General features: G+C 54.4%; 1 protein-coding gene across 5 annotated transcripts in view; it reads right to left on the bottom strand.

The window, feature by feature from the left end:
* The window catches only part of ADGRD1 (adhesion G protein-coupled receptor D1), a 123049-nt gene that overhangs the window by 39320 nt on the left and 69859 nt on the right, over positions 1 to 13870 (bottom strand). For all 5 annotated transcript variants that reach the window (XR_011994622.1, XR_011994621.1, XM_072722605.1 and 2 more), the window contains one exon: positions 833 to 906. Coding sequence is in view for 3 of the 5 variants with exons in the window: in XM_072722605.1 (XP_072578706.1) it covers positions 833 to 906 (74 nt within the window). In the remaining 2 variants the exon portion in view is untranslated. The remainder of the gene's footprint in view (positions 1 to 832; positions 907 to 13870) is intronic.

Here is a 13870-nt window from a genome sequence, read left to right on the forward strand (position 1 = left end):
AGATGGAGGCATCTTTGCCTTCTTATGTTTTACTTCTTTACAGAATTGATTTAGGACTTGTGTGACTTCTTAAAGTATAAATCTAGACCAAAATGACCAGGAACAAACATGCTCAAGTGCTAACTGTGGTTTCTTCTCATGGTAGGAATATCAGTGATCATAATTTTCTACGGTGTCTCTCTCTGTATTTTCAAATTCCTAAGAAGATGTTTCCATGGTTCTATTCAGAAATGACAACTTCGAGTTATCAGCAAAGACAGACGTTTGCCTCAGCCAAAGGCAGGACCCTTGGGGAAAGCTTTTATAAAGGTGAACAAATTAAAAGGCAGGAGTTTCTCTCTGCTTTACATTCTATTTTAAGCTGTGGACGTAGCAGATGAGAAATGTGGCCATCCCGGAGGGGTGCTCGTGTCCCTGGGAGCACACACTGGGGACATTCTCATTTCCATGCCTACCAGGAAAGAGGGGTTCACCCAGCCCCTCCCAGCCACCTTACCAGCACGACACGAAACCTCAGATAGCCAGCACTGATGGGACCATCCCGAGGCCCCAGTGTTGCCTCGGCCAGACTGGCTGAGTATTTTGAAGTGCACCCCGGGCTTTAAGGGCTGAGTCCTACTAGGTCCCAATGTGGTCTCCAGAGAAAACCTGTCCCTCCTCCAGCTCCATGTCCTGAATGTTCCGGCTTTACAGACAATGCAACAGTGAGGCTCCAGAAGGGTGACCCAGATCATGACCCAGATCATAACCTGGACCAGCGTGCAGCAGGGCCTGGCCCTGGGCACCATTCCCCTCCCCCACCCTGCCCCAGGGGGCCCCACACAGGCAGTACCTAAAGTCCAGGAAGGCACAGTACAGGAACACCTGGTTGCTGCTGTTGGTGGCCTCGTTGCGCTGCCTGCGGGACTGAAATGAAAGGATGGATATGCTTCATGAGGCCGCTGGAGAAGAAGCCAGGCTCCTGACACTGAGCTCAACTCCCCACCCACAGCCCACAGGACCATGGGGTGATGCTCCAAGGAGCCACTGACTCCATCTCAACCCTGTCGTGGTCACAGAGGGCCATGACATCTGGCCCACCTCATATCTCTCTCTCCTTTGTCCACAGCAGCCCAGAAGCCAGGGCTCTTGCCGCAGGGCCTCTGCACCTACTGTGTCCTCCCATGAGAATGCCCTTCCCCTATAACAACACATGCCTGCCCCCATTTCTTATAGGTCTGTGCTGCATGTTACTCCCAGAGCAGCCTTTCTGCTCATTTAAAACGGCACCAACCCGGGCAACCCACGCCCCTTCCTCTTAGTAAGAGCACACAACGAGCCCCTGTCCCACCTGTGTGCTGCTCTATCCCCCGAGCCTGGCCAGAGAAGGCACACAGCAGGCTCTCACTACAGACCGGTTGAAGAAGAGGACAAAGGAACAAACAAGTGACCAGCTCAACCAGCAACCTTGTTCCTAGGACTCTTATTCTCCCCCCAAAAGAGAAACTTCTAGCCCCTGGACTCTTCTGGGATGCCGGCAGGGGCACTTAACTGCAGCTGCTCTGCCCAAAACAAATCACAGGGGGTTGGCCAGGAGCCACTCACAGGAAGCCTGGGGAGCCAGAGCACTGCCGGGAAGCCAGGGCTGCTCCTGGACACATGATGTGTTACAGATTCCCAATAACTAAGTCAGAACCTCTCCTGTGGCCGCCTGCCACTCACTCCACTGTCTCATCTGCTCTCGAGACCCCAGCCCACCTCCATCTTGGGGCTTCATGTGCCGGCGTGGCAGTCAGCCTTCTGCAGGGCAGGTGAGCAGCTGGATGGGACAGCTCCCTTGTCACCCCAGCACCAGACACATAAGCTCTTCTTTCCGGGCACCGGGCTGGGCCTATAGCAGCCCTGACAGGTACCCTCGGGACCCACAGCAAACACCAGATGGCTCATCCATCATCTTCTTTGTGCTAGAACCATGGATGACGGACCCCAAGTGCACAACACAATTATATTAATAACATTTATTCCTGATATTTGGGCAAATGTTATCCTTATTCCTTTTGTTTTCCCTTCTGGTATCTTAATGGTTACTGTCATACATTATGGGGTTTCTCAAAATTGCCCATGCCTGGAAACTCTGTAGAACCTTCCTGCCCAGGACCATGGCTGGCTCCTCCTCCAATCACTCCCATTTTCACCTCCTAGAGATGTTTCCCCATCGCTGTCTCCTTTACCTGGTTCATCTTTTCACAGCGCTCAACACAATCTGAACATCCCTGGTTATTGCCTGTCCATCTGCTTATCGCCTATGTCCCTCCACTAGAGTAAGGCCTCATGCAGCAGGAATGCCAGCCGTCCCCCAGGGTTAGCCCCTTGCACATGCACAGCATGTGAAAGTACTCGCTGTGTGAGTCAGGGTGGAAACACCCCCTTCCAGACAGGTAGGAGCAATTCCTGATTTCCAAGAGCACCTGTGGGGATATCCACTCGGCACGGCCCATGGCACTGGACCACAGAAGAATATGCCTCAGAAATCTCCGAGTACATGCCAGGTCAGGGCAGAGGGACTGGTGTTCAGGGAGATGAGTCTAGCTGAACCTCACACCCTAAGAGAGGGCAGAGTGGCCCAAGCAACACAGCCCAGACTCAAGAGATCCATGCAAAACCCTCAAAGGGCTAAACCTCTGTTTATTCTTACTCTGTTCCCAGACTCTGACCTTGTCCCTGGTGCCACCTGGGCCACCTTCTGGTGCTCTTTCCCACGCTCACCACAGAGGTTGGTTTTACAAGTGCATCACCCATCCCTGGAGACACCACAGGCAGAACCCGGGCTGGGGCCAGTGCCTGGGGCTTCTCATGCTCTTAAATTTGAGACACACGTTCCTCCCCGCCACCCCTCACTCCCCGGCCCATCCCCTCAATGTCCCAGCTGCCGTGAACACTGCACTCAGATACAGAGAGCCCCATCTTACAGCCACTTGGGAACACAGAAGGTCATTAACAGGGTAACCACAACACGCAATCCCACAAAATCCAAAGTACAAATGAGGACCAGGCGGTGACCTCCACCTGGAATCACTGAGGCGTCCTCGGCCCTGAATGGCCTTGGACTCACTTTCCAGGACACATCAGGTGTCACTGTCCACAGGCAGGTGCACTAGAGTGTTCCTGTGCCCTGGAAAGGCAGGTGGACATCAGGCAGGACTGGACAGTGGACTGAAGCCAGGATTACATGGGACCGGTGTGCTGAGGCCCCGAGGAAGAAGCAGTGCTCTCTCCCACTGCCCGCAGTGTGGAGCTGGCTCCCCTCACTTCTGGCAGAAGGGACCCCTCCTAGTCCCAACCCTCTGGCTCCAGATCCAAATTCGAGGGGACTTAACAATCATCCCGAATGCAGCAAGCCAGCATGTGTGTGGTCGAGAGGGTGGAGGGGCAGACGGCGCTCCCTGGGTCCGAAGCCAAGGTCACACCCTGCCAGAGTTGGGAAAGTCCTGTTCTGACATCCAAGGTTCCTCCTGGCGCGGGAACAGCAGACCGCCTCCCCATGTCTGAGTTTGCAACGCAACTGGAATAGAAGCCCTCAGCACGTCTCCAAGAAAGGAGGCCTAAGACATTCCTAGGAGCATGATTTATGAACACACGGGGAGCAGTGATGCCAGAAAGAGGAAGGTGAGTCATCCATGTTATGGCCTGATTTTCCGGAAAAATGTGGGAGGCGTCAACGCCCAGCAGCCTTGCATGTGCCATGACCAGGGAATGGGGTGCGCTCACATGGGTGATGGGGAGAGCCATTATCTGAACCCCTCCTGTGCCCCAAAGCCGAGGCCTGCGGTTGACAGAGAGAGGGCCTCCCAGCAGAGAGCCTTTCCCATGCTCACAAAGGCAAGAAACCGGCCCGCAGAGTGCCTCCTGCGGGAATACTCCCTTGGACAACCCTGCCGTTCAGTAGATGTCAGTGGGAGTAGTCAAGTACTCACTGCCTACTGCTCGTAATCAATGTTCAGAAAGGCGTCTGCTCTGGGAGACACGTATTAGGAGAGGAGAAAAATCTATCAGATAACCTGTAAATGTTCCTTGCTTAGAAACTCATTTGCTTTTATTTTTTTTTTAATTTTAAGATTATTTATTTATTTATTCATAGACATGCAGAGAGAGAGAGAGGCAGAGACACAGGCAGAGGGAGAAGCAGGCTCCATGCAGAGAGCCTGACCTGGGACTCGATCCAGGGTCTTCAGGATCATGCCCTGGGCTGTAGGCAGCGCTAAACCACTGTGCCACCAGGACTGCCCAGAAACCCGTTTGCTTTTCACCCAAGTATATAGTTCTTCCTACAAACAAGGTGAGGAGACACTTGCTGTCACTGCCCCAAGCAAACACACAGAAAGCTCCATGATCCTTAATTCTGACCTTCAGTAGAGCAATGGAAGGAGACAGAGGCCCCAAACCCAGCACAGGGGAAGGTGCACGGGAACATCACCTGGCTCATCTCATAAGCTGGGGGCCAGGGCTCCAAATGGCTGAGATGTCCAAGCTTGGAGGAAAGTAAGAGAAATGGAAGTCATGTTGGAAGCTGATGAGGAAACCCTTCAATCAGCCTCAAAGTCCTGGTGTTGGAGGACATTTCTTGCCTTTGTGAGCATGGGAAAGTGCGCAGCCCCTCCCAATGGATGCTCACACAGGCCCCAGCAGCAGGGGCAGGGCCCTGATCACCTCCAGAAAGGGCAAAAGGCCGAGGTGGGGGAGTGAGGCCTGTGACCCAGTGGATTGGGGTCTCAGCGCCCCCAGCCAGGGCCCAACACAGGTGGGCAGTGTGGGGACACTGAGGACATGCCTGAGTGCTGCGCTCACATGCACACAACGTCCCCTTCACCCCAGGCTGCATCTGGACCACAGGCACCCTCGTTCAAGGCATCAGGCAGGTCATCCGAGGACACCCTCAAGACCCTGACACAGGCCCCTCACCCCTTCCCCGTCCAAATGCTGCCTGAACCTCCACCTCCCCCAACCCTTCCAGGCCAGAGGCCCCTTTGAGCTGGACTCAGTTGGACGTGGGTGTGTCCTGTCCAGAGACACGTCGGGAGCACACGATGCAGATGTGTGGTGCCTGCAGGAGCTCACGTCTGTCTTCAGGTGACAGCCCAACCTCCCCACCTGCCTCTTCCGTCCACCTGCAGCTGAGCACGGCCTGGAGGTCAGCACGCACCATGGCCAGCCCGGACCAGGTCAGAGATGCGCACTGAGCCCTGGGGACCAGGGGCCGTGGGAACGTGGGGCTCGCACGACTCCAAAAATGAGTTTCCCTGTTTTTTTCCACTGCCCTGTGGGATTCTGGGACACTCCAGAGGGAACTGAACTCCCAGTGCGATCCTGCAGGGCCTCCCCCATCCCCTGTCCTGAGGACTTGGGATCCCCAGTGGGGAGCTCACGGTCAGCACGTCTGCCGGCACCTGGGGGAGGGGGCGCACACGAGGGACGGTGCTGGCAAGTCCCACACGGTGTGCAGCCTGCCTCGAGTCATCCCTGGCCCTGGTGACACCGAGTCCTAAGCTTTCAGGGAAAAAGGTGCCAGACGGGGCCAGACGGGACCCTGTGTGCAGCATGGAGCAAACCAGGGGAGCCAAAGTGGGCAGGAACGCGGAGGCGAAGGCAGCTGTGCGTGCACTCTTGTTGGTGTTGGACTTCGGGGATGTTTCCAAAAGTCTCCATCCCCATTTCACGCAAAGAAGTTGCAGAGATTCTTGTTTTTTAATTAAAGGAAGCTCTTGTGTTGAGCCGCAGACACTGTGTTTGTTGCTGCCCCTTCCAGTGTGGCGCACGTGGGGTCATGGCACCTTCCCGGCCCCGATGTTCAGTGTTCACCTCGCCCTTGGAGCCAGCCCTCACCGCCCTCCCTTTCCAGTCTGAGAGAGGACGCTGGAAAACACATCAGGATTCATCTAAATGAAGACAAATTCACACAAGTTGCAATAATGTATTTCCTCTGCAAAACACGGGATCCTCAGTTTTCTTGAATCCTTTCGTCCCATTAGAAAATAGGCTCCTTAAAGAACCAAGTGCCATTCGTGTCTGTTCCGATGCTTCAGAAAGTACCTTCCCTGTGCACTTACAAGCCCAAGATCACACGACTGCCCCAGCACATAGGCTGGTTTCCTGAAGGAAAATGGGTTACAAAGACAGGTCCTGACAGGTAGCCCCAGTTGGACAGAACAGAGTAGAGAACCCAGGAACGACCCCGCACGGTGCCGTGAGCTCACATCTGACGGAGCAACAGGGTGGCTCCATGAAGGAAGCATAGATCTTCCCGCACACAGCGCCAGGGCAAGTGGGCGCCCACAGGCAAACACACAGAAACACACACCCCTCCACCTAATGTCACATCTTATACAAAATTAACTTAAGATGGATCCTCTGTGAAGCATTAAACATGAAACTATAAGAATTTATGAGGTAACACAGGAGAAAACCATCCATACCCAGAGCCCATCAAAGAGTAGTTGGCTAGGACGCCAAAAATACAATCCACAAAATTTTTTTAATCAATAGATCAGACTTCTAAAAATTAAGAACTTCAGCTCTCTGAAACACCCCGTGAAGAGGACACGAAGACAAACCACATATCTGACATGGGAGTGATGTCTAGAATAGAGAATTCTCACAATTCAACTCTAAAAAAAAAAAACCCCAAGAATCCAGTTAGACAATGGACAAAGGCAGGCAGGAGACATCACACAGAAGAGGACACACAGAGAGCCAGAAAGCCCCAGAGCAGATGTCAAGCTGCCAGCCATCAGGGAGTGAAGACCCCAGTGGGAATACCAGGAATAAAAACCAGGCACTGTAACAGATGCTGACGAGCACATGGGTGTTGACTGCTCACACCAGGCTGGTGGGAACGTGCAATAAGGCAGCCACTCTGGAAAACAGCCTAGAAGTTTTAAAAAATATTAAGAATCCTTACCCTACGACCCAACAGGTGCATTCCTGGGTATTTATGCCAGAAAAATGCAAGCTGTTTCCACAGGAAAACCTGCACATGACTCAACATAGCAGCTCTACTTGCTCAAGCCAACACCTGGGAACACCCATAATCTCCTGTGCCGGGGGTGGGTGCTTGAGCACACTGGGACCCCCACTGCCAGGGGCGACCACCCGCCCTCACAAACACCTATACCTGATATAGCAACAACCTGGACAGGCCTCGGGCATTCGGCCACGTCACAGGAGCCAAGCTCAAAAGGCGACACGCTGTGGTTGTCTTTCTCAGGAGGACGGATCCTCCGGATGGAAGGCAGGATACCGGTTAAGGATGGGGCAGTGCAACAGGACGCCGTTGCAGGGTAGAACAGGTGGGCAGCCCAGTGTCCATGGTGGTTCTGGGAGCCCCACCTGACTCCAAATGACAGCCAGTGCTCATCTGGTTCTGCAGCTGCACAATGGGTTAGAGCAGCTCTAACCACAGGGCAGACTGGGTACGGGGTAGGGCGGTCCTCTTCCTACCACCTCTGCAACCTCCTGTGACTCTAACCTTATCCTGAAATAAGAGGTTTTAAATGGGTTAAACCACATCAGATCAACTCTAAGAAAGCCATGTTTTCCAGCTGGAGGAGCACAGGCTTGAGGGGGGAGCAGGTATGTGCCTGGCTAAGCAGAGCTTCGGGATTTAGGCCTCATGAGGAGGACCTGACTTCTGCACAGCATGTACAACCCTCCTGTGCAGCAGAGGAGCCCCTGGGCGCAGACTTACTGTCACTGCAGTGGAAAATACGACCCCTCCCCCCGCTCCCCAGCACCTCCTGCCTGCACAAGCACACACACAAGGCACACCCAGGACCCTGCTCCTCCCTGGGGCTTCCTCCCACCTTCTGGGGCCCTGGTGGCTCTGCCAACACCCACGTCTGCATCCTGAGGTGTATGCTTTGTCCTCACTGAAGCACAGGATCTCTTGTGTGGTCTGGGCCAGAAACAAAAGAAGCCGTTATCCCTTATTCTGCGGAGGGTCCGGCCGCAGCCCCTGTGTCACATTCCATCCTCCGCCCACATCAAACAGTCAGACTTTGCTCCTAGACCTCTTTCTGAGATGCTTTTTTCCCAGATGCCTCTTGCTCATGGAGTATTTGTGTTATAAATTATTTCTCCCTAGACACCTGGTTTGAATATTTCAGAAGTGCTCTACGAACTTAATTTTGATGTCATCTGTACCATGATATAAAAACGAAGAGCATCAGAACTCAAAACACAGCCTCAGCAATGGTCTGCTGATCTCTCCCCGACGGATCTCTGCCTTCCCCTCTTGGCCCTCCCTGCCTTGCATGGCCCGCATGCCCAGAGCTGCAGTGCCAACACAGTCTCCGTAAGGGTAGGAGTGGCTGGTGACCCTGAAATCAATCCTCTCTGTTGGTCCCTGTTTCCAGTGCCACACATGTAAGTGTTCCTACGGCCAGAAAATCTTCCTGATTTGTGAACTGAAGTTTGGCCTCTAACGTTCATCTGAAACAAAGGGCTGGCAATCAGAACAGATTAGCACGGCTTCCACGCAGATCAGCCCTCCTCAACTGGGAGGGAAATGTATTGTTTTCATTACACAAAGTACAGAACAGAAATGGCAATATAAACCTGTAGCTGCAGGATTTGCAGATACTCAGAAAACTGCAATTATAGGTGTGTCCCAGGGGGCCACACCAGAGAGTCCAATACTTTTATTTTTATGCAGATAATGGTATGGGTTGGAAAGGTTGTAAAATTCTGATCTATTTTACAGCCTGATCCTGTGGCTGCTAATAATAATGGGGTCGTGTTGATGATCTTGAACTCGCCTATAAACCACATTAAAAACGATGCTATTTCCCTGAAAGGTGAGTGGTATGACTCAGAGGATGCAGGAACAGAACCCACCATGTGCATTCCAGAACCGTGCATGACACAGGTGCTCGGGCAGTCTCCCCGCCTGAGCTGGGATACATCCATCAACCCCCCCACACACACATTTTCCAGTTTGCTACTCTGTTATACACGTTCACAAGTAAAACGTTCTCCTAGGCCTTAAACACACACACATTCTTTTAATAAAGAATATATAGTCCTCCCTTTCCATTACCTTCCCACGTGTTAGGAGAGCATCTTTCACAAAGGTGAGATCATGACTCTCCAACAGACCTGAAACGAACACGTATTAAGGGAATTATTTAACTCACTAGTGAGCAAGGCAAGTGTGAAGATGTTACTGCCACTTCTCAGGATCCCAATAATCATACAGGAATGAGCCATGGGGATGTTGAAATAAATGTGCTCAGCAGACATGGAGCTGGCAAAGCTGGTCACCATCCCCAGGGAAGTATCATTCAGGTGACTGTGCACGTCCGGCAGATGAAAGCTCAACAGGCAGAGCTAAGGACATAAATACCAACTGCGGACAAGCAGGTAGCGGTCCAGGGGCAGGTCTGACCGAGGCGCACAGGAAACGGTTTGTATGGCCAAAAGCCAAAGGCCCTGGCATGTGAGCACAGCCCCAGCAACTCCTGAAACGCTCCTGTCATTCTCGGGGCACGAAAGCCATACCAGAGCCTTTCCAAACCAGGGAGGAGCTTCTAACGACACAGACCTTCCTGATCTGGCAGGGCACACTGGTGGAAGTGAGCAGCCGCGAACAAAGAACGGCTCTGAGAAAAAATAACTAAGACACGTGTAACACCTGGGGACATCAATACGAGGGCGAGGCATCCGCGAGCCAGCCAGGTGGGCAGGAAGCAGCGCACAGAGTGCACGGCCGTGCCGCCCTGGTCTAGCAGTGGGGCAGGTGCGACCCCATGGGAGGGCCTCGGAGGAGGATGTGTCCTAGAACTCTGCCTCCGGGCTGCCCATGACCTCGAGCGCTGGGCTCTTACCTCAGTTCCTCTCTCTCTGCCTTCTGTCCCGAGACCACCCCCGGCCGGATCTAAGCTCGTCGGTGCATTTTTCTCCCCGGCTAGTCCTTGGAAAGAGAAGCCTGTCCCTGCTGCAGGAGCCACCTGGACTTGGCAATGTGGCACTGCCTCACTGTCACCCCCAGGAGCCCTGGAAGCCATCCCTGGGCTCCCCAGTGTCAGTGACAATGATGTGAACCAGGGCAATAACTCCCTGAGGACACAGCACTCCTGCTCCCAACAAAAGGTGTGCGGGCTTCAGAGTGCCCTTTGGGGCCGAGTTCAGGGGCGGATGGGGACATAGACGCGGAAATGTGCTGTGACTCATGGCTGGTCGGTGGCCCCTGACTTCTTGGAGCAGGTGGTGGGAGCTGGAGCAGCTCAGGCCACTGGGCCCTTCCCAGGACTGGATGCTCCGGTTCCCTCAGACACCAGCTGGGCCCTGAGCTGGCAGCTGCAGCAGAGACTGGGCACCATCAGACACAGGGAGGGGGCTCCTGGTCAGGGGGGCAGAGTACAGCCTTTCCAGCTGGTGGTGTGGGCAGTAACCCCCTCAGCTCTACTCCTGAGAGCTTGTCCTTTCCAGTCTAATCAAGGGAGTGCTGTGTAGACACACCCAGTTAGGTCGGGAGGCCCACAGCTCAGAGCTCCCAGGGCACAGAAGCTGTGATCTCTGTCTCTGGAGGAGCAACACAAACCATGTGAATTAGGGTGGGGGGGACAGAAGAGGTTACAGCCACCCTCTGGCATGGGCTCCAGCCCATCTCTAGGCAGGTCTCAAGAGGGTGTTCTGTCCAGCCCCGGACAGAACACCCTCTCTGATTAGCATATGCTGGTCAGGAAAGGCTATAAAGCCATTGGGGCACCTGGATGGCTCAGTGGTTGAGCATCTGCCTTCAGCTCAGGTCATGATCCTGAGGTCCTGGGATCGATCCCACATCAGGCTCCCCCACAGGGAGTCTGCTTCTCCCTCTGCCTGTGTGTCTCTGCCTCTCTCTGTGTGTATCTCTCATGAATAAATAAAATCTTAAAAAAAAAAAGGACATCTACTGCTCTCCCAAAAATTGTACACTCCAGAAAGTATGTCCTTACTGGGGTTTTCTAATCATTTACAGAGAGGACGCCTAGCAGAAATTTCCCATTTAAACACAAACATCCAAGCTGTTTCAAATAAATAGCAGAAAATGAAATGGAGGGTGCCATTGGCTGTTGCTGGCATCAATCAAAGGAACAAGGATTTCTTGTTTCTTGGAGCACATCAGTGTAACCCTACATCTCACACAGGTGTGAACATCACAGGAGGATGCACCACCATCATCCCTCCAGCTGAACCCCAACACTGAACATGGAAGTAGGCCACAGTTCATGATCTGGAAATTTGGGCTAGAAACAGCTAGTTGCATTTCATGTGAGCAGCTCCGGACACCTGGCAACCCTAGGAAGGCACTTCCCAGCTACACATGTGCCAGGGTGTCCCGCTGAGAACCACAATGCAATGCTGTGGATTCTCACTCAGGGACGGGATGCGGTTGTATCGTGGGCCGCTGGTAGTCAGCGAGTAAATGCCACCCTAATGGGACATGCTGAGTCCACAGCCTCCTGCACAAATGCCTGGAACCGTAAGGTGCAGCATAAGCTCCAAACATTTGCAAAAGAAATCTTTTCGCCCAGTTTCATCGGGACCAGACCACAGGGACAAGACCAAGCCAAGGCAGAGGAAGGACGACTTCCTGACCACCAAGCGTGACATCTATGAGCCAGAAACAATCGTCCCACTTTCCCGGTGTCAGTTCAGACCTTCTCCTGCTGCACCTCCCACTGCACTACTTCTGCCTCTGGGCCAGGGGGCTGCCCATCCCACCACCAGCACCCAGGAGAGGCAAGGCCAGTCCCATCCAACAGGATCCATCCCCACAGGAAGCCCCCAGTTCAGTCCCCCTCTCCCTGCCACTGGCACGGGAGCCCCTGCAGCACACACTCAGTGGCTCACAATGATGCCCTGTGGCTCAGCATGGATCCTATGACCGACATTTGCCAGGAGACCGCTCCTCTGAGCCCCCCTGGTGCACGAGATCATTTCGGGTGGTACACAGGCTTTGCACAGACACCAGACAATGCCAGGACAGGCATTCCACTCCCAGAATCTCCAGCCACAGCTACTTAGAAAAGCGGGCCTTTAGGTTGAAAAGAAGTTTATCAATATAGCGGCAGAGAGGGGGGTGGGGTATGACTGTGCAAACACTGTCGGGTGGAGCAGAACGGGAGATCCTGAGAAGAGTTAGGGCCGTGCATGGCAGTGCCTCGCCCAGGAGCTTTTCGCTGCGCGGTGCCAGCCACCACACTCCACTCTGCTGCACCTGCCTCACACCGTCCGCCGGTGCAGCCCTCACATCAGCCCACTGTTCAGAGGAAGCTGAGACCAGAGACCTCAAGGGCCCAGCCTGGGGCCACACAGCTCACATGTGACGGAGCCGGGACTTGAACACAAGAGTTGGTTTCAGAGCTTGCTCTCAGCCCCATGCAACGTGGTGGCTGCTCTCTGTGCTCACATGTTCTCTATTTCCTCCTGCCTCTCCCATCCCTCCACACCAGTTCTCTCCTCACTCTGCTCCTCTTCTCTCCTGCGTGTGGGAGAGCCATGGCCTGGCCTCGCCTCGCCTCAGCAAGGACCCCGGGGCTGCTGAGGGAGCTGGACCCCCGGCGCTCAGGAGGATAGGGAGACTCGGGAGGAGAGGCAGGCGGCCCTGCTGCCCGACCCAGCAAGACAGGCCCAGGTCAGACTCCCAGCCCGAGTGTGGGTTCGTCCCACAGAGCACAGGAGGGCCATGCCAACGTCTAAACATGATCCTGTCCTGCCCAGAAATGAGGAATGGTTTCCCAGAGAACAAGAGTCTTTTATGTGAACTATAAAAAGTTACTGGATCAACAACCTATTATCATCGTAGAATAAATTACCGATCTAAGCGTCATGTGGGACAGCGCCTGGTTCAGCCCTCCACCCTGCACATCCAAGGAGCGCAGGTCACGGAAACTCCCTGGGGGCCCCCACCCGGTACCGGCTCTTCCAAGGAAGTGCTGGCACGCCCCCTGAACAGCTGGGCCCCGTCACAGCTGCTGCCGTGGATAACGTGGAGTAACACACAGCAGGCAGCTCCCAGCCAAGCCCCGAGGATATGTGGCTGATCCCGGGACTCAGGATGCCAGGCTTCCGGCCAGCAGGCCAGGCTGAAAGGAAACACTCACCCTAGGGAAGGGACTCAGAGACGACTCGTGCTTTCCACCTGGCACCATCCCCTGCCCCCCTGCATGGCTCCAGGAAGGCTGTTGGCCTGCCATCTCCTGCAGCCCCCCTTCAGCAAACAGGGCCCTGAGTGCCCCTGTAAGGGGCAGGACAGAGCTCTGTGACAAATGTACACCTGCTCTCTGCCATTCAGAGCAAAGGCTCTGACCAGTGGCATCAGTGGACACATGCTCTGGGGGCCTCGGGAGCCTCCTTCTGAGGAGCTGCAGGAGGTCTTGCTGACCCACCCCAACCTGTGACATGGAGGTGACAAGCGGAGTGCCATCATCCTGGGCCCAAATCCTGGAAGCCCAGGGGGCATTCACCTCCAGAGGAAAGCAGCCCACCGTGGAGACCACCGTTCCTTATTGATAAGGACACAGGTTCATGGGAGGCTGAGCCTCCTCCTGCAGATTCGTGACTTCCACAAAGCCCCAAGGTGGGCGTTGATGGCCTAGCCAAGGCGCCCCAGAGCATGCAGACTAGACCGGAAGGCCCCTCCTGCTGTGGCTAACTTCCACCTGGAGAAGCTGCAGCTACAGACCCATCCTGACCCAGCAGGACAACGCAGATCGAGACCAGATCGAGGTGCTGTGTCCACATCCCACAGCCAGCAGAAGGGTGTCTGGCTCTGGATGTCCCCATCAGTGATGAGGCCACATCCTGACCTGCTCCCTCTGGGCACCTCCTGAGGCCTGAGTCCAAACTTATCTCC

This window comes from Vulpes vulpes, chromosome 10 (genome assembly GCF_048418805.1).
Source record: "Vulpes vulpes isolate BD-2025 chromosome 10, VulVul3, whole genome shotgun sequence".
NCBI classification, from domain to species: domain Eukaryota; kingdom Metazoa; phylum Chordata; class Mammalia; order Carnivora; family Canidae; genus Vulpes; species Vulpes vulpes.